The sequence below is a fragment of the Halichoerus grypus genome, chromosome 1 (assembly GCF_964656455.1).
Source record: "Halichoerus grypus chromosome 1, mHalGry1.hap1.1, whole genome shotgun sequence".
In the NCBI taxonomy this organism is placed as follows: domain Eukaryota; kingdom Metazoa; phylum Chordata; class Mammalia; order Carnivora; family Phocidae; genus Halichoerus; species Halichoerus grypus.
In genome coordinates, this window is record NC_135712.1 from 57,370,479 (window position 1) to 57,385,489 (window position 15,011).

The following is a 15,011-nucleotide window of genomic DNA, read 5'->3' on the forward strand; positions in this document are numbered from 1 at the left end:
GCGCCGGCTTTTTGGAGGGCTCTTAGCAACGGCCCCGGTTTGACCCGCGTCAGCCAGGAGAAAATCGAATCAGTCAGTGTACCACTCTTCCAGGCGCCATGCAGCATCAGCAACTGAACGTCAAGGCGGCCTGCCTTCCTGCCTGTTAAGGACCTGCTCTCTCCCAGCCCAGGGTCCCCGCCTCTGCAAAGCGCTTCTAGAGAGGGGGAGCCACGACCACCACCCAGCCCTCCGGCTGCCGTAGGTGGTGGTGGGGTGGGGGGGGGTTCGGCCTCGACTGTGAGTCCGTGCGCATCATCTCATCTCATCCCATCGATAGGCGGGACCGAGAGGGGCGTTCCGGCCCCCCTGGACCAGCAGGGGCTTTATTCTAGAGTCACTGGCGCGTGGCTGCGCTTTTCTTCCGCGTTGGTAGGTGAAACCCCAGTGGCTTCATTGGCTCCTTGATTTAAACCACGCCCGGCTTTCTGCCCGCTTTGCTGTTGCTGCGGGGCCAGGCCGCCCAGCCCCGCACGTCCCAGCCCCGCTCGCAGGGAGCCCGGAGCCGCTGCTGCCTTTGTGTGGATGCGGCGCGTGTCCTCTCTTCTCTTCCAGAGATGGCTAACAGGGGCCCGAGCTACGGCTTAAGCCGAGAGGTGCAGGAGAAGATCGAGCAGAAGTATGACGCGGACCTGGAGAACAAGCTGGTGGACTGGATCATCCTGCAGTGCGCCGAGGACATAGAGCACCCGCCCCCCGGCCGAGCCCATTTTCAGAAATGGTTAATGGACGGGACGGTAAGGCCAGGGCGGTCTTGGTTGCTGGGGCGGCGGGCTGGGGAAGCCCTCCAGGGCTTTCTCTTCCAACGCCAGGCTGCGGGAGGAGCTGCGGCTGCCAAGCTTTGTGTCTCGCGGGGTGGGCATGGGCATGCCTTTATTTCTCCAGGTTGAAGATCTGGACTCCCCGCACAGTTCCCTAGCTGGCTTAGAGGATTCTCCACCCACCCGAGACGTGGCAGCTCCCTCTTAAGTTGTTGCCAAATTAGAAGCCTTTTTGCGTTTTTCCCCGTGGGAATAGAGATAAGGATTTCCCTTCGATTTCTCCAGCCTGTTGGCCCCTCAGCTCTGGGAGGGTTATTCCTTCCCCCGGGGAATGGGTTAGTTACAAAGTACAACAAAGGAAGGAGTCAGGACGACTAAGCACCTGGCCATCCTTCCCTTCCTCTCCGGAGCCCTGCTGCCTGGGGCTGCTGAATGTCTGTTGAAGGCACGGGTTCTCGAGAAACTGAAGGGAATCCTTATTTGAGAGCTGCTTTTCTGAGCAGAGGCTCTGGTGCGTTTGGGGGTTGGGGACTGCTGATTCGCACCAGCCCATGTTTTCCCCAGGCTGTGATTTACTGTTACGTAACAGCTTTCCCCACTTCTGTTGGGTTGCCCAGGACTTGGGTTATGGGCATCTAGGAGGATGGTACCCGGTTCAGTTCTTTCATACATCACTGGCACATATGGGATGAATTATTGAAGGCTGATTCTGATCTGCCTTTTGATAGAAGATATAATATTAGATCCTATTATTAGACCTCCCTTCCCTCCCTTGAAAGTCTGCAATCACGGCCTCGTCACCACACATTGTTCCCTATTTGTAAACATTCTTCCCGCACCCCCACCCTCCAGAGAAAGGAAGCACGGAGCAAGGAGGGAAGGGGATTCCTAGGCTGCAGGCCCCGCTGCAGTGGGGAGCAGCCCTGGGAGTGAGGCCACCTGGGTCTTTGGGATTTGGCGTGGGAACCTGGCCACCCAGCCTGGAGCCAGCGCCTTCCTAGGGCGCAAGACTTGCCTCTGCCCAAACCTGTAAGCTGCGCCCTGTAGGGCCTGGATTCACTTTGCATCCGTGACGGGTAAATACAAGGGAAACATTGATTTTTGTCTCCCCTTTCTCCCTGCAGGTCCTGTGCAAGCTGATAAACAGTTTATACCCACCAGGACAGGAGCCCATTCCCAAGATCTCTGAGTCAAAGATGGCTTTTAAGCAGATGGAGCAAATCTCCCAGTTCCTAAAAGCTGCAGAGATCTATGGCGTCAGGACCACTGACATTTTTCAGACGGTGGATCTATGGGAAGGTAAACAGCCTTCGGGCCTTTGGGACTGCGCCCTCTGTCCTCTCCACTTTGCCCATCTCTTTGTGAAACCTGCTCGCCATGTTCTTCCCCGGGCCTGCGTGTGCCCCTGCGGGGGGGTGGGAGCTGGGGTGTGGGGCGTTATCCACCGTGACCCAGGGGCACTGTTAGCCTACCCCTTTGTGATATTCTATTGAAAAGGGTCTCCTCCTCTGAGGGAACGCACACCCTGAGGACATGGCAGGGACCTCAGCAAACTAGTGTGGAAAACAGAGGACTCCGCGGAGAGGAAGCTAAAATGGTTACGTGGATGTCTTTTATTCCTGCTACCCCTCCCACAACGTAACTCTTGCCGAATAAATGGTAGCTACTGGAGGAGAAGGGGGGTGGTAAGCCTGCTTCTGAGTCACCAGCAGCAGGGCTTTCAGACAAAGCTGCCGGGCGCCGTTGTGTCATTCAATCTGAGAAATCATGAGCACCCCGACCTTTTACTAAACTATTGTCGGAGGGCTTGGGGACTCTACCTTCCAGATATGTATTCCGCTCAGAAAGTGGGACATGTGATTTTTTCTTTCACATTTGTGACTTCACTTAAGACGTGTTATGAGGCATAAAAATCAAATCCCGTTTCTGGACGTATTTAACAATCCAGTGTTATTGGGGAAAATGATGTGACTGGAGACACTGCCCGAGAATTTGGGACCCATGGGCATAGGGCCTAGTGTGCCCCTCGAGCCCAAATGTGTGTGGCCCTCCGTGCAACTGTTTCACGCGAAGCCGGCCAGGCTCTGGAGATACGGAACAGCTCAAGCGGGCCTCTAGGCCTGCTCTGCTCCCTCATGCTCGCTGGCCCTGGCTGTTGTCAGTGGTCCAACCAATAGGACACCCGGGGAAGTGGCAGTTCCTGTTTCCTTCACATTCGAGTTATTGAAGTCCTAAGACCCCAGTCAGGTTACCTGTGTTTTGCCATTACTGAGAAACTCAGATATCCAGTCCTTCGGGTCAGGCCATGGGACTTCGTGGATACTTACCTCCACATCCTCATGGATGTCACAGTTGAGGCTTGGTTTTTGCTCTTTAGATCAAAATTGGGATGATTTTCCCAGCTAATAAAGAGAGCCACTGCTTATGGATAGTTTTCCATCTAGGAGGCATGGTGCAAGGACTTTACTGTGTAATGCCAGTCAGTTCTACAATTCTATGAGGTGTTATTAATTTTCCCATTTCATAGAAGCTGATGCTGAGGCTTGCCCATAATTACTTGTTACATCGTATGGCCAGTAACTAGCCGCAGAGCCGGGGCTCAAACCTGAACTCTGATGCCGGAGAATAGGGCCTCAACTAGCGTGCCATGCCACGCTCTGATCAGGAGGCTGCCTCCTTCACCTACACCAGGAGCGGGCTGTTGAGTCCTAACGGTGACTGAGGAGGATGAAGATGAGGAGGAGGAGTCAGGGCTGTGTAGGACAGAAGGATGGAGCCCCTGCACTAGGGGGTTCTTGTGAATAGAAGGGTGAGCCCCTCCCCAAGTACAGAAAGTAGGAAGAGGATGAAAGTGGGAGATGGGGAGCCCGAGTGTGCTTTCCTGTCTTTACGTGACTGAGGCTATTCTATTTGCCTTTCCACGTTTATCAAAGACCACACAGGGAAACTTTATATCCCAGAGGTGCTGGCAGTGAAGAGGAGGGGTGGAGGGAGCAATGGTCCCTGATTGACAGAGCAGGGGGAGGTCTACACCACCTGCCCCAGCCCTGTATGTTCATACTTCTTAAGGGAAAGGGGGGTCAAGAAGCAGGAGTGAGACTGACTATGGTAGCCCGAGGTAGGGTAGTGGACAGGCGGGCTCCAGGCCGCGTTAATGCTCCTAGAAAACAGGAAACGAGGCAGACACCGAGGAGTCTCATCCCCGGGGTGGGGGGGATGTATGAAGCTTGAAAGGAAAAGAAGGGGACTCACTCCAAGGGTTTGTGACTGACCTGGTTTAGGTGGCCATGGCTGGCAATAGCAAAGCGGATGCTTGGGGGTGTCCAAATGGCCTCTGGTGGACCCTCCATGGGAGACTGAGCACTGAGGTTCAGGAAGAGTCTTTCTAAGCATTAGAGGGGATGCTCAGGATCACCGACTGAGGCTCAGGCCGGAGCTGGTTACCATACAGCGGGGCAAGCGGTGGGAAAGTGGGTGGCTTCGGGCAGAGGAGGGAGGGGCCGAGTGGGCCTGGAGCAAGGCCAGGGTGAGACCCGAGGGAGGAGGCTGGGTCCTTTCTGCCAGAGGCTGTTGTCGCTCCTGTTTGGGGAGGAGCAAGCTGGAATCAAAGGGACGCCACCAGGCAGGGTTGGCATGTGTCTGCGTGCCTATGAGGGTGTACGTGTTTACCTATACAGCTATTGAATTAGCCATTTGCTTAGCTTCCTGCCACACTGTCCCCACTGTGCCGACTGGTTTTCAGTTTATTGCCATTCACTCCCGATTCCACGCACTGTGGGTGTGGAGGCTGTGGCTGCCACTGGTCCAGTCCTCCTTGTCTGGGGACTTCTCTTCTTCCTCTGCAGGCATTTTATGCTCAACAGGTCTCTGCCCCCTGCCCCCCATCTTCCCTTCTTGGCACCTTCCCAGTAGCGGTCTGTTGCCCACGGCTGCCCAGTGACTCCATGTGGCTCTGATGTTGTGGATGAATAAAGCTGCAGGAGCCTCGGCTTGCCAAGTGCCTTCTCACTTAGGGTTCCATTTTTTTAGAGAGGCAGAGGCCCTGGATAGACCCATTGTCCTGAAGCCCCTTTTTAGATGCACAGTGAAATGTTTGCAATGGACTTGGGAGCTACCAGAATAAACGGTTCAGGGCTTTGAAAAGGAACCCAGAGCTAAATGGCCCAGAAAACAACCCAACCACAGGGATATTAGAGACAAAGCTACTGAAGTTCCCCTGGGAGGAAGCTGGGGCCGAGCAGTCCCTCTCAGGGCTGGGGAAGAAGCGAGGGCCGAGGGCTGCTTAGAGGACTGGAGAAGTCCTTCTCTTGGATGATGGAAGGTCAATGCCTGGCAGGTTCTGGCTTTGCCATGGGCGCCCGGAAGGGGTAGGAGTGGGGCTGTCTCAGCTGTCCGTGACTCAGGAGAGCATACCGGAGGTTCGACATCGGCGTCTTTCCTGTGGAGAGAAAGTGGGAGGGAGAATAGGGAGGAGCAGGAAAAGGAGGTGTGTGTGTTTGTGTGTGTGAGAGAGACAGAGACAGAATGAGAGAGAACACGTGAGAGCTAGGGAATGTGCGGGTCAGAAAGACGCAAAGAAAACTTACCCTGGAAGCTAGTAGAATGCAGATTTCTGAGTCAGAAATTAGACTGCCTAGTTCACACCTCGACTCCACCACCTATCAGTTAACTTTTCTAAGCTTCGGTTTTCTCAACCGGAAGAACGGGTATTAGTGTCTATTTTATGGGCTTGACGTGGGGATGGAATGGGAGGATGCCTCAGAAGTGCTTAGCGTAGTGGCTGGCAATCATAGAGCGTAATGTATGGTGGCAGTGTGAAAATTACTGCTGTCATTCGCCTGTCCTGTTGTAGGACAAATGGACAATGAGGGCGGGAGGAGCAGGCTGGAAAGGCACATATTCTGTCTTGGAACAGATGGACTTCATGAATGGTTTCACACAGAAGCCGCTAGGGTTGCCTGGATGACATTTGCCCCCTGTCATGGGTGGTGTCTTCCCTGCATCGGCCATTCTCCAGCACGAAGGGACCGGCTTTGCACGCCCCCTTTTTGACTTTTTTCTATCTCGTGGTCATTACCCTCTTGACGTCTTTCCCTGCAATATGTCGCTTTGCCAATTACAGACCCAGGAGATCTTGGTTCAGTGGAAGGAGCATGAGTTTGGAGTCAGGTAGATGGGTTAAAACTATTTAGCTACATCCCAGCTTCGTGAACTTGTTCAAGGGCTTGGCTTCTGAGAGCCTCGGTTTCCTTCTCTATAAATAGGTCTAGTGCCTTCCTCAGAGGGTTCTTGTAAGGACTAAACGTGTACAATGCCTAGCACAACGCCTGGCTAGCAGACACCTAATAAATGTTGGCTTCTTTCCCCTACTACAAGCCTGCCAGCAACTAACCTTTTGTTTCCTTGGCATCACCACATGGTGAGCAAGCGTTAGGCAGGTAGAATTCTAGAATGCCAGAGCGGGCAAGACTCAAAGATCAGTCCCGTCTGATGACTTCTCTCAGTAGTCCTACTGACAGGGATCCTGGACACGTGGTTTCACCCTGCCTCCCTGTTCCCCTTCCGTGATGGCTGGGAGTTAGGGAGGAGTGTGGTTCCCACCGGGGGTGGAGTACCTGGAAGGTCCAAATATAGTCTCCGGGGAGGCACCGCTGTGTGTGTCACTCCTTAACAGCAAGAGCAAAGAAACATTTTGCCCAACTTGAGAGACAATTTGGGATCTTGTGAGGTACCTGGAGTGACGTGAGTCACCACACGTGCCTGCTGCGTGCAGCCTCCTTTCCTGTCAGAGCAACCTCAAGCGCTGCCTGCTCGTGATCGTGGTGGGCAGGTTTTTCACTCAGCAGCGGTTCCCAGCCTCCAGTGTACAGCAGAATCAGCCAGCAGGCTTAGGAAAACACAGCCCCAGAGCTTCTGAGGTATTAAATCTGGGGTAGGACCCGGGAATGTGCATTTCTTACCAAATCATAGGTAACACTGCTTTGGCTGGTCTGGGAACCCCACTTTGAGAACCACTGCCCGACAGAGTGTCTCCAGGAAGGCAAGCAACAAAAATTCATAAAACTCACAGAGCAAGCCCAATCTATTCTCTGACATTTCTCCTTTGACCGTAGCAATAGTTCCTCTACCTTGAGGAGAGAATTGGGGTCATGCCTAAGTTATTACTCAGGGAAAAAAGAAATGGTTCCAGAAAGATGAAAAAGGTCAGTATTCCAGAAGTAACAAAGATGAGTCAAGACTAATAAGAAAAAAAGGACTAAAGAAAAGACTTAAAAAAAAAAAAAAGGAAGTAGTTCTGAAGCAAAGAGTTTGGGCTATAAACTGTAAAAAACTTTTAGTATTAAAAGTAGAGTGTCCAGTCTGACTTTACCCGCCCAAATGACCTTTCTCTGGTCTTTTTTATTTCCCTTTTACCCTTCCGATTATTTTTTCTTCCCAAAGACATGCATAAGATATGAAAGCAACAAGAACAACAAAAATTCAAGAGAACAAAATCCCTGTTGAAGTATCCTTATGGTAGCAGCACTCAAACTTTACGGGTATTAAGGATCCCTGGTGGTAGGACGCCTGGGTGGCTCAGTTAAGCATCCGACTCTTGATCTCAGCTCACGTCTTGGTCTCAGCTCAGGGCTTGATCTCAGCGGCCTGAGTTCAAGCCCTACATGGGGCTCCACGCTGGGCATGGAGCCTATCTACTTAAAAAAAAAAAAAAAAGTCCCGGTTGTGGGGGCGGGGACCTGACAATACAGAACCCTTGGCCCCACCCCCAGAGGTCATCATTTCATAGTTTGGTGCTTGGGGAAACACTGCCCTGTGATAATGCAGCAAAGAGGGCACACCCAGATGTCAAGACTCTCTGAGAAAAGGTCTGCCAGGTGAGACAAGGGAAGCTACCGTACTACACCACTGTCTTGTTTCCCACAATTGCAAGTCTAATATCAGCCCCTCCCATAAGAGTCCAGGTGGCCTTATCAAAATGCTGAGCTGTTCATGGACATTTGGCACCTCCTATTCCCTGTGTCACTTCCCATTTTAACGGCCAGTGGTCTCATTTTTAGGTCACCACCAAGGACTCAGCATCTAGAAAATTCCCAGCACTTTCCTCTAGTTGGTACTTCTTTCAGGACCGTTTTTCTTCTTCTTCTTTTTTTTTTTTTTTCTTGGAAGAAAAGCCTTCAGCAGTGGTTTTTGAGCTGTCTTGCCAAAATATCTAGGGGTAGCTTTCAGGGAGCAAAGAGATTCCATGCTGCCAGGATTCTGAGCTGGCTCCCGACTTGGATCAGAGCCCTTCTAATTATTGACTTTACCATTTGATTTTGGGGAAGATAGCTCTGATGGGAGGAGTTATTGCTTAAGGAATATTACGTAGTAACTTACCATGTGCCAGACATTGCGATGTTTTTAAAAAGTGAAAAACCAAAGTGCTGGAGCAGTGGTGCCTATCCATCTGGCTATAGCAGAATCATCCCAAGAGATTGTTCCAGAATCTGAGTTTTTAAGATTCTCAGATATTTCTGATGATCAGTCTAGTTTGAGGGTCATCATGTTTCTCAGACTTGCCTGATGGTGTAAATTACCTGGGGAGCTTATTAAAAATAGGAACTTCCAGGCCTCCCCCCAGGCCTGCTGAATCCGTCTCTCAGGGGAATGATGTCAAAATTCATATATATTTTTTTAAGATTTTTTTATTTATTTGTCAGAGACAGAGAGATTGAGCTCACAAGCTGGGGAGTAGCAAGCAGAGGGAGAAGCAGGCAAAGGGAGAAGCAGGCTGAACTTCTCTCACTAAGCAGGGAGCCCAATGCGGGACTCGAACCCAGGACCCTGGGATCATGACCTGAGCTGAAGGCAGACGATTAACCGACCGAGCCACCAGCCATCCCAAAATTCATATTTTTGAAGAGATCTCCCCTACAGCATCCCATAAATAGTCCAAGAGGCTTGGGAAACCTTGTTCTGAAGTGTCATGCTCTAGGCAGGTGGTGCCAAGATTCACAGATGCTCCATAACCTCACTGCTCCCCTAGACATTTGAGTATGTGACCCCCCGTTACAGAAGTCAGCCTCTGCAAACGGCCCCCTCCCTCCAGCAGCATGTGATCTGGAATTCTGAACTGGTAAGAGCCAGGAGGCTAGAAAAAGGCCCTCATGCCATTCCATCAATCCGGCAGTCTGTTAGGGACGTCTGTTAGAAGGCTAACTAGACGTGATAGGAAAGCAAGCTAGACAAGTTAGAGAGGCAGATTTCTGCTCATAGTGTGACTCAGAATCTTGGCAATGATGAACTTGATTGGCATGCTGATGGGGGACTCTAGGCCCCAACTCTTCCTCCTGCTTTAACCTTATTTGGGTGGAGGCCTGGAGAAATTATTCCAGACAAAAACTCTCAAAGACTTTACGGCCCTTGGGGTCCAAGGACCATGACCCAGTTTTGTCCCCCCCAGTGCGTTCCCTCTAACCTGGCACTGAAGCAGCTACTGCCACCCCTTCAGATCATCTCTGATCACCAAGGAACGTGGCACCCCAGCCGGCCTGCCCTGGGAGATGGTGGCCTGGTGGACTGTTTGTGGGCTTTGCATCTGGACACCTGAGCTAGAGCCAGGCTCTGGTTTACTTGCTGAGGGACTCTGGGCCCGCTCATTAACCTCCCTGAATTAGTGTTCCCATCCCTCCACTGCAGGCAATAATATCAGTTCCACTGGGTTGATGTCATGTATAATAAAGTGTCTAGCCTCTAATTTATATCAAATCTCTTGCCTTGGGACCTTTCTTAAGAAAACTTCTCCAATGTGTTCTGGTCAAAAACACCCCCTTCCCTAGCTTCTTCTGCCCCTGATTGTGTTGTGGCTCCCTTTCCCACTCTCCCGGATGAGGGTGGGCGGGTTCCTGGCTCTCTTGCCCCCAGCGTTGTCCCCTCCTCCTGCCTGGGTCCATGCGGTATGCGCAGCAGCCGTGTGCCGGAGGCCGCCGCTGCGCCCATGGCTGCGCCTTGTACCGTGGCCGACTTGCTGGGCGCCCCCAGCCCCTGCGCTTACCAGACCCGCTCCTGCCAACCAGCAGAAACAGACTTCCCGAGTGCTCCTTGTACAGAGCAGAGCTGAGTGGCGTATTCGAACCTTCCTAAACCTCCCTGCGCTTCCTCATTGTTCTAGGCTCTCTTTAATGGCTCACTACTTAAGAGCAGACCCTCTCCCTTTCTCTTTCCAGAGTGAGCCTTCAGAATATCATCACTACAGCTCTATTCCACCCCCCCCCCAAAAAAAGGAGCGCATTACACGGTGACAATTACAGAAAAGCTTTTTATCTATGGAGAGAAGTCATTCTCACAAACACCTCTGGGCTTGCTCTTGCGTCTCACTATTCCTGAGCCCTCCGCCATCTGCTGCCCACACACTCTGACCTGCCCCCCCCCCAGCTGCTCCTTGCACCCGGGGACTCTCCTCTGACGTCCCTGCCTCCCGCAGCTGCCTGCCAACCGCACCTGGCCTCAGGACCCCGGAAATCGCCCTGTGGTTCATGGGGTGGAGAAGAAAAGTGAGGGAAGGAGGATCTGCTGTCTCGCTCTCTCCTCATTGAATAGATGAACTGGACTTCCTCTGTGGGCCTTAATGGTTTAGTTCATCAGCGTTCTACGCCGGGCTTGCTTTCCATCTGCCTTTCTCCTGTAATTCTGTATTCCCCAGTGACCGAGCTGCAACAGCCCGGCCGGAAAGACCACAGATGGCTCACTCTGTGCAAAGAGGGCCTTTTTTTTTTTTTTTTAAGATTGATTTATTTATTTGAGAGCGAGAGCACGCATGAATGGAGGGAGGAGCGGAGGGAGAGAATCTCAAGCACTGACTGAGCCCCCCCAGGCGCCCCCAAAGAGGGCTTTTTAGTATTGGCCGTTAGCTTTCATGGTTTCTAACCCTGTGCCTTGAGCTTTGCTCTTCCCACTTGTGCCCTGCATGGATCTGGTTCTAAGTCAGGGAGAACGGCACAGGGGCGTCTTTCCCAGTCCAGGGCCTGGCAGTCAGACGCAAGGGAGGAGAGGAGAAGAGATGGGAGGAACAGGCTGACTGGTAGGGTCCAATGGCCTTCTCTGAGGGTTCAGGGTCACTGGGCCCCTCAGGTAACAGTGCTCCCCCTCCCACTGTGGAAGGGGCACACCACACACACACACGGACACACACACCCCACAAACCAGCTATTTTTTATCTCCATTTAGCTCCTTCCAAGCTACACAAAATAAAGGGCCTCTCATTTGTGTCGCATTGAGCGCTTTCTGTGTTGATTTGCTTTCCTTCATGTGCACGTCTCCAGCCCAGAGAGCCAAGTGAGTACTCAGTTGGATGCACAATGGGTGATTTTAGGCCCTTTTAACCCAGAGGAAGTAAAAGAGAGGAGCCAGCTGCGGTTTGGTGCATTTAAGCCATCCAAAACAACTTCTTTCTAGTTTCCTTCCCCCCGCCCCCCCAGTCCTGAGGAAAATCCTCATCTGCAGACCAGCTCACAGGCCTAGCCACAGGATTTCCCCTTGCCACAGCTCTAGAACCCACTGAGGCAAGGGCCCCCGCCCAGGGCAGGGACCTACCTGTATCTGAGCGGATAGGTATTTAGAATGTTTTCTTCATACAGCAACTATGAAAGGATGAGAAACTGGGCAAGTCATATAAAGAGTAGGCAGGTGATTTTTTTTGTTCCTTTCTAAGAAGTTTTGCTACGGTTCTCTTCAGGGCTTTGAGAAGTATTTGCCATCCCTCCCCCTTGGGTGGGATCGCCGACAGCCTCCTATCAGAACTTCCTTCCCAGAGGGCCAGCCCCATCCTTCCAGATTCCTCGGCCCTGACACAGGCTTGGCTTTCATTTCTCTGTTGGTTTGCAGGGAAGGACATGGCGGCCGTGCAGAGGACCCTGATGGCTCTCGGCAGTGTTGCGGTCACCAAGGATGACGGCTGTTACAGGGGAGAGCCATCCTGGTTTCACAGGTAAGTAACCCTTCCCGCCTCCCCGTCCCCCTCCCCACCGCCCCCAGCAGAGGAGGATTTTACCAGAGAGAGCGTCTGAAACCCCAGAGGCCATTTCCACACAAGGCCCTTAGAAGCAAGCGCTGGAGGGAGTGGGAGGGCACTCCTGGCCCACAGCTGATTGCTGAGAGCAAAGAAAGAGCCATGCTGCCATGAGGCCAGCAGCCCACCCACCCACAGCGGACTCGGTTGAGTGTTTCCTGCTAGATACCTGGACCCTCCAGCTCTGGCCATGCTCCTTCTCTAGAGGCTGAGCGGGACTGGCTGGCTTTCCTCAGGAAGGTGGCTTGAGGTCTGAACTTGGTTTTATTCTGATCTAAGAAGCCCTAAGTCAACTCATTTATCTATTCTTGCACTCACTGAAGAGAAAATATGTCCTGGTTCATGCCTGTTGTCCCAGTGAATTTATTGGTAACAGTCACTTTCACTTCCAAAAGTGGCCTGGTCTGGATAATGTCTTACGTGGTCATGTCAGTAAAGGATTTATTTTGTTGTTGTTGTTGTTGTTGCTACTGTTTTCATGGGTGGGGGGAAGCAAGGGATCGTAAACTCCATCTAAGAGCTCTGTGGGCAATGAAGACAAAAGAGCACTTTGTAGCAGATAATTGACCCTTCGTTTCCCTAATCCCTCTTTCTTCTTCTAGACTGTTATAAAAAGGTACCAGTTTAAATGAACCTGGTCCGAAAACCTCCTAGATATTGGCCGGTTGAAACTCTGGTTTTAGTCCCAGCTGTGTTAGTGACATACCATGGTTTATATGCCCCGCAAAAGCAAGATTACTTACTATCTGGCCCTTTGTACTGCAGCTTGCTGACCTCTGGCGAGGAAGAACATGTTTCCTCCTTGACGCCTAGGTCCTGGAGCTCTAAAACGGGCACATTAATACTTGGCCCTGCACAGGGCAAGGTGGATTGGGATTAATGACCTGCTTTGTAAGAAGAGCTGTTTGTAATTTTCACAAGGGCTTGAGGTAACTGTGAGAGAGTGGGTGATAAGAAAGTTGTCTGAGAGTGAAGTCCTCAGAGAGGACACACTGATTCATGGAAATTCTGAAAAATCATCTGGGTTCTAAGGAGTAGAGAGCTCATGTATCATGGAGGAGGGCTGTAGCTCATAATAGGACCATAGCCCAGCGGAGGAACATAGCCCAGGGTAGGACCATAGATCAGGGTAGGGCCATAGCTTATGATAGGATCATAGCTCACGGTAGGGCTCATAGATCACGGTAGGGCAATGGCTCAGGGTCAGGTCATAGCTCAGAGTAGGGCCATAGCTCAGGGTATGATCATAGTTCCTATCAGTACTGTAGCTCAGTACAGGGCCTACTATTCTATTTGGTGACCTTGTGTTCTATCTGGTAGCCCTCCCGGGAGAGCCATTCTAACTGCGTATCTTGGGAAGGGTTTGAAAACTGTCAGAATGACTTTATTCCCCCTCACCTCCTCTGCCCAGGAAAGCTCAGCAGAATCGGAGAGGATTTTCAGAGGAGCAGCTTCGCCAGGGACAGAACGTCATCGGCCTGCAGATGGGCAGCAACAAGGGGGCCTCTCAGGCGGGCATGACGGGGTACGGGATGCCCAGGCAGATCATGTGACATGCCGCCTCCCACCTCCCAGGAGAGAGGACGAATGTTCCACACCACGGTCTCTGTGATAAAGAAATAGTTAGTCACCTTCTGACCTTCTCCTCTTTCTCAAAGCCTCCCGTTTGTGGTTTTTGCAAAAGTGCTGCATTTCCGCTGCGAACCCGCGTTGCCCACTGCTGCCACCTTGCGTTCGTTTAGAACTATGCAAAGACTCCGCCTCCTCTTCCTGAGCTCCTCCTTGGCCCCAAAGTCACGGCCTTTTGTCGGATTATTTATTTATTTATTTGCCAAAAATGCCCCCTCCTCAACGTATTAGAACACACCTAATAAACAAATTAGTCTTGTGGCTTCAAACGTAAACTTCGTTCTTCGTGGCAGGGTCTTGGCTTGCAGGGCTGGCTTTCCATTCGCTCACCGGGCCAGCAGGATGGAATCGAGCCGAAGCTGTTAGGTGGAGAGATATAGGTGAGCTTCGAGGAAGCCCTAAGAAGGTTGTGTTGTTTATCTCGGCAATGGCAGTAGAAGTGTAGGAATAGTTTTGCCCACTCGGACAGCCTATAGCCATGAATTCAAGAACAAGCTCTTTGATCCCGTGGGTCAAAGTTCCTACCTTGCGCTTATGATGCTAGACTGGGGGTGGGGGGAGATGCGGGAATGAGCAAACCAAAACCCCAGTTCTTAAGGGACTCTCATATGGATGCCCAGGAAGTATTTGCTGGATGGGTGGTTTTATCAAATGGATGGGTGGCAGCTGAAGGAAAGAGCTGTTGTCACTTCTGTACCAATAATCTTCCCCCTGCAGGCCAGACCCTGGCTCTGCTGCCCACATTTATACAGTTTTGTTTTTTTTTTAAGATTTTATTTATTTGAGAGAGAGAGAGAGAGAGCAAGGGGAGGAGCAGAGGGAAAGGGAGAAGCAGACTCTGCGCTGAGCGAGGAGCCGGATACGGGACTCGATCCCACAACCCTGAGATCACGACCCTAGGCGAAATCAAGAGTCAGATGCTTAAGCGACTGAGCCACCGAGGCGCCCCCATACTGTTTCTTCAGAAACCAGGAGTTAGAGGCAATGTTGATTGCTCCCTTACACTCACTTAGAGGGTCTAAATCCCTAAAACTGTTGGATATTGCCTAAGACTGAGCTCTAGCTAAGATGGATAGGTTCCAGAGATTCTGTCAGCCATATAAAAATTAAGAAGGCTAATAAACCTTGGGGCCAAGACTTAATCTTATTCTCTCCTACCAGTAGAAACAAGGAAAAAAAAAGGGATGCATTTAGTAAGAAAAGAAATAAGGCGTTGTATCCATACCATGAATTGTTAATTAACAAGAAAAGATAAAAATAAATGAAACTGTAGATATTGTCACCGTCTAAATGTTTGGGTGGTGGCTTTTCAGACTGTGTTCTAGGCTTCCATAGAGATTTCTATGGGATCCCCATGGGGTGGGCAGTGCTGCTTATAAGAGGCAGAATCCTGGGTCCCCATTCCTTCTCCAGTGAGAGCATCACTGATCTTAATCTATTTTATATATTAGGATTCAGCATAAGATTTTAAAAGACTTTTAATATTAAAAGAAAACAAACAAGAATCAGTAAAAGGAATGAGTCTGAGTCACCTA

At 51.2% G+C, this 15,011-nt stretch overlaps 1 protein-coding gene across 1 annotated transcript; it reads left to right on the forward strand.

Annotated features, from left to right (window-relative positions):
- Positions 1–435: 435 nt before the first annotated feature.
- Positions 436–13,745, forward strand: TAGLN3 (transgelin 3). Its single transcript, XM_036066586.2, has 4 exons — positions 436–776; positions 1,925–2,099; positions 11,664–11,766; positions 13,259–13,745. The coding sequence occupies exons 1-4, from the start codon at positions 597–599 to the stop codon at positions 13,398–13,400; spliced, it is 600 nt and encodes a 199-aa protein (XP_035922479.1). The 5' UTR covers positions 436–596; the 3' UTR covers positions 13,401–13,745.
- Positions 13,746–15,011: the final 1,266 nt, after the last annotated feature.

Coding starts and splice junctions, on each gene's coding strand:
- TAGLN3 (XM_036066586.2), top strand. CDS start 597: ATGGCTAACAGGGGCCCGAGCTACGGCTTAAGCCGAGAGGTGCAGGAG. Junction 2,100..11,663: donor GACGGTGGATCTATGGGAAG/GTAAACAGCCTT, acceptor GTTGGTTTGCAG/GGAAGGACATGGCGGCCGTG. Junction 11,767..13,258: donor GAGCCATCCTGGTTTCACAG/GTAAGTAACCCT, acceptor TCCTCTGCCCAG/GAAAGCTCAGCAGAATCGGA.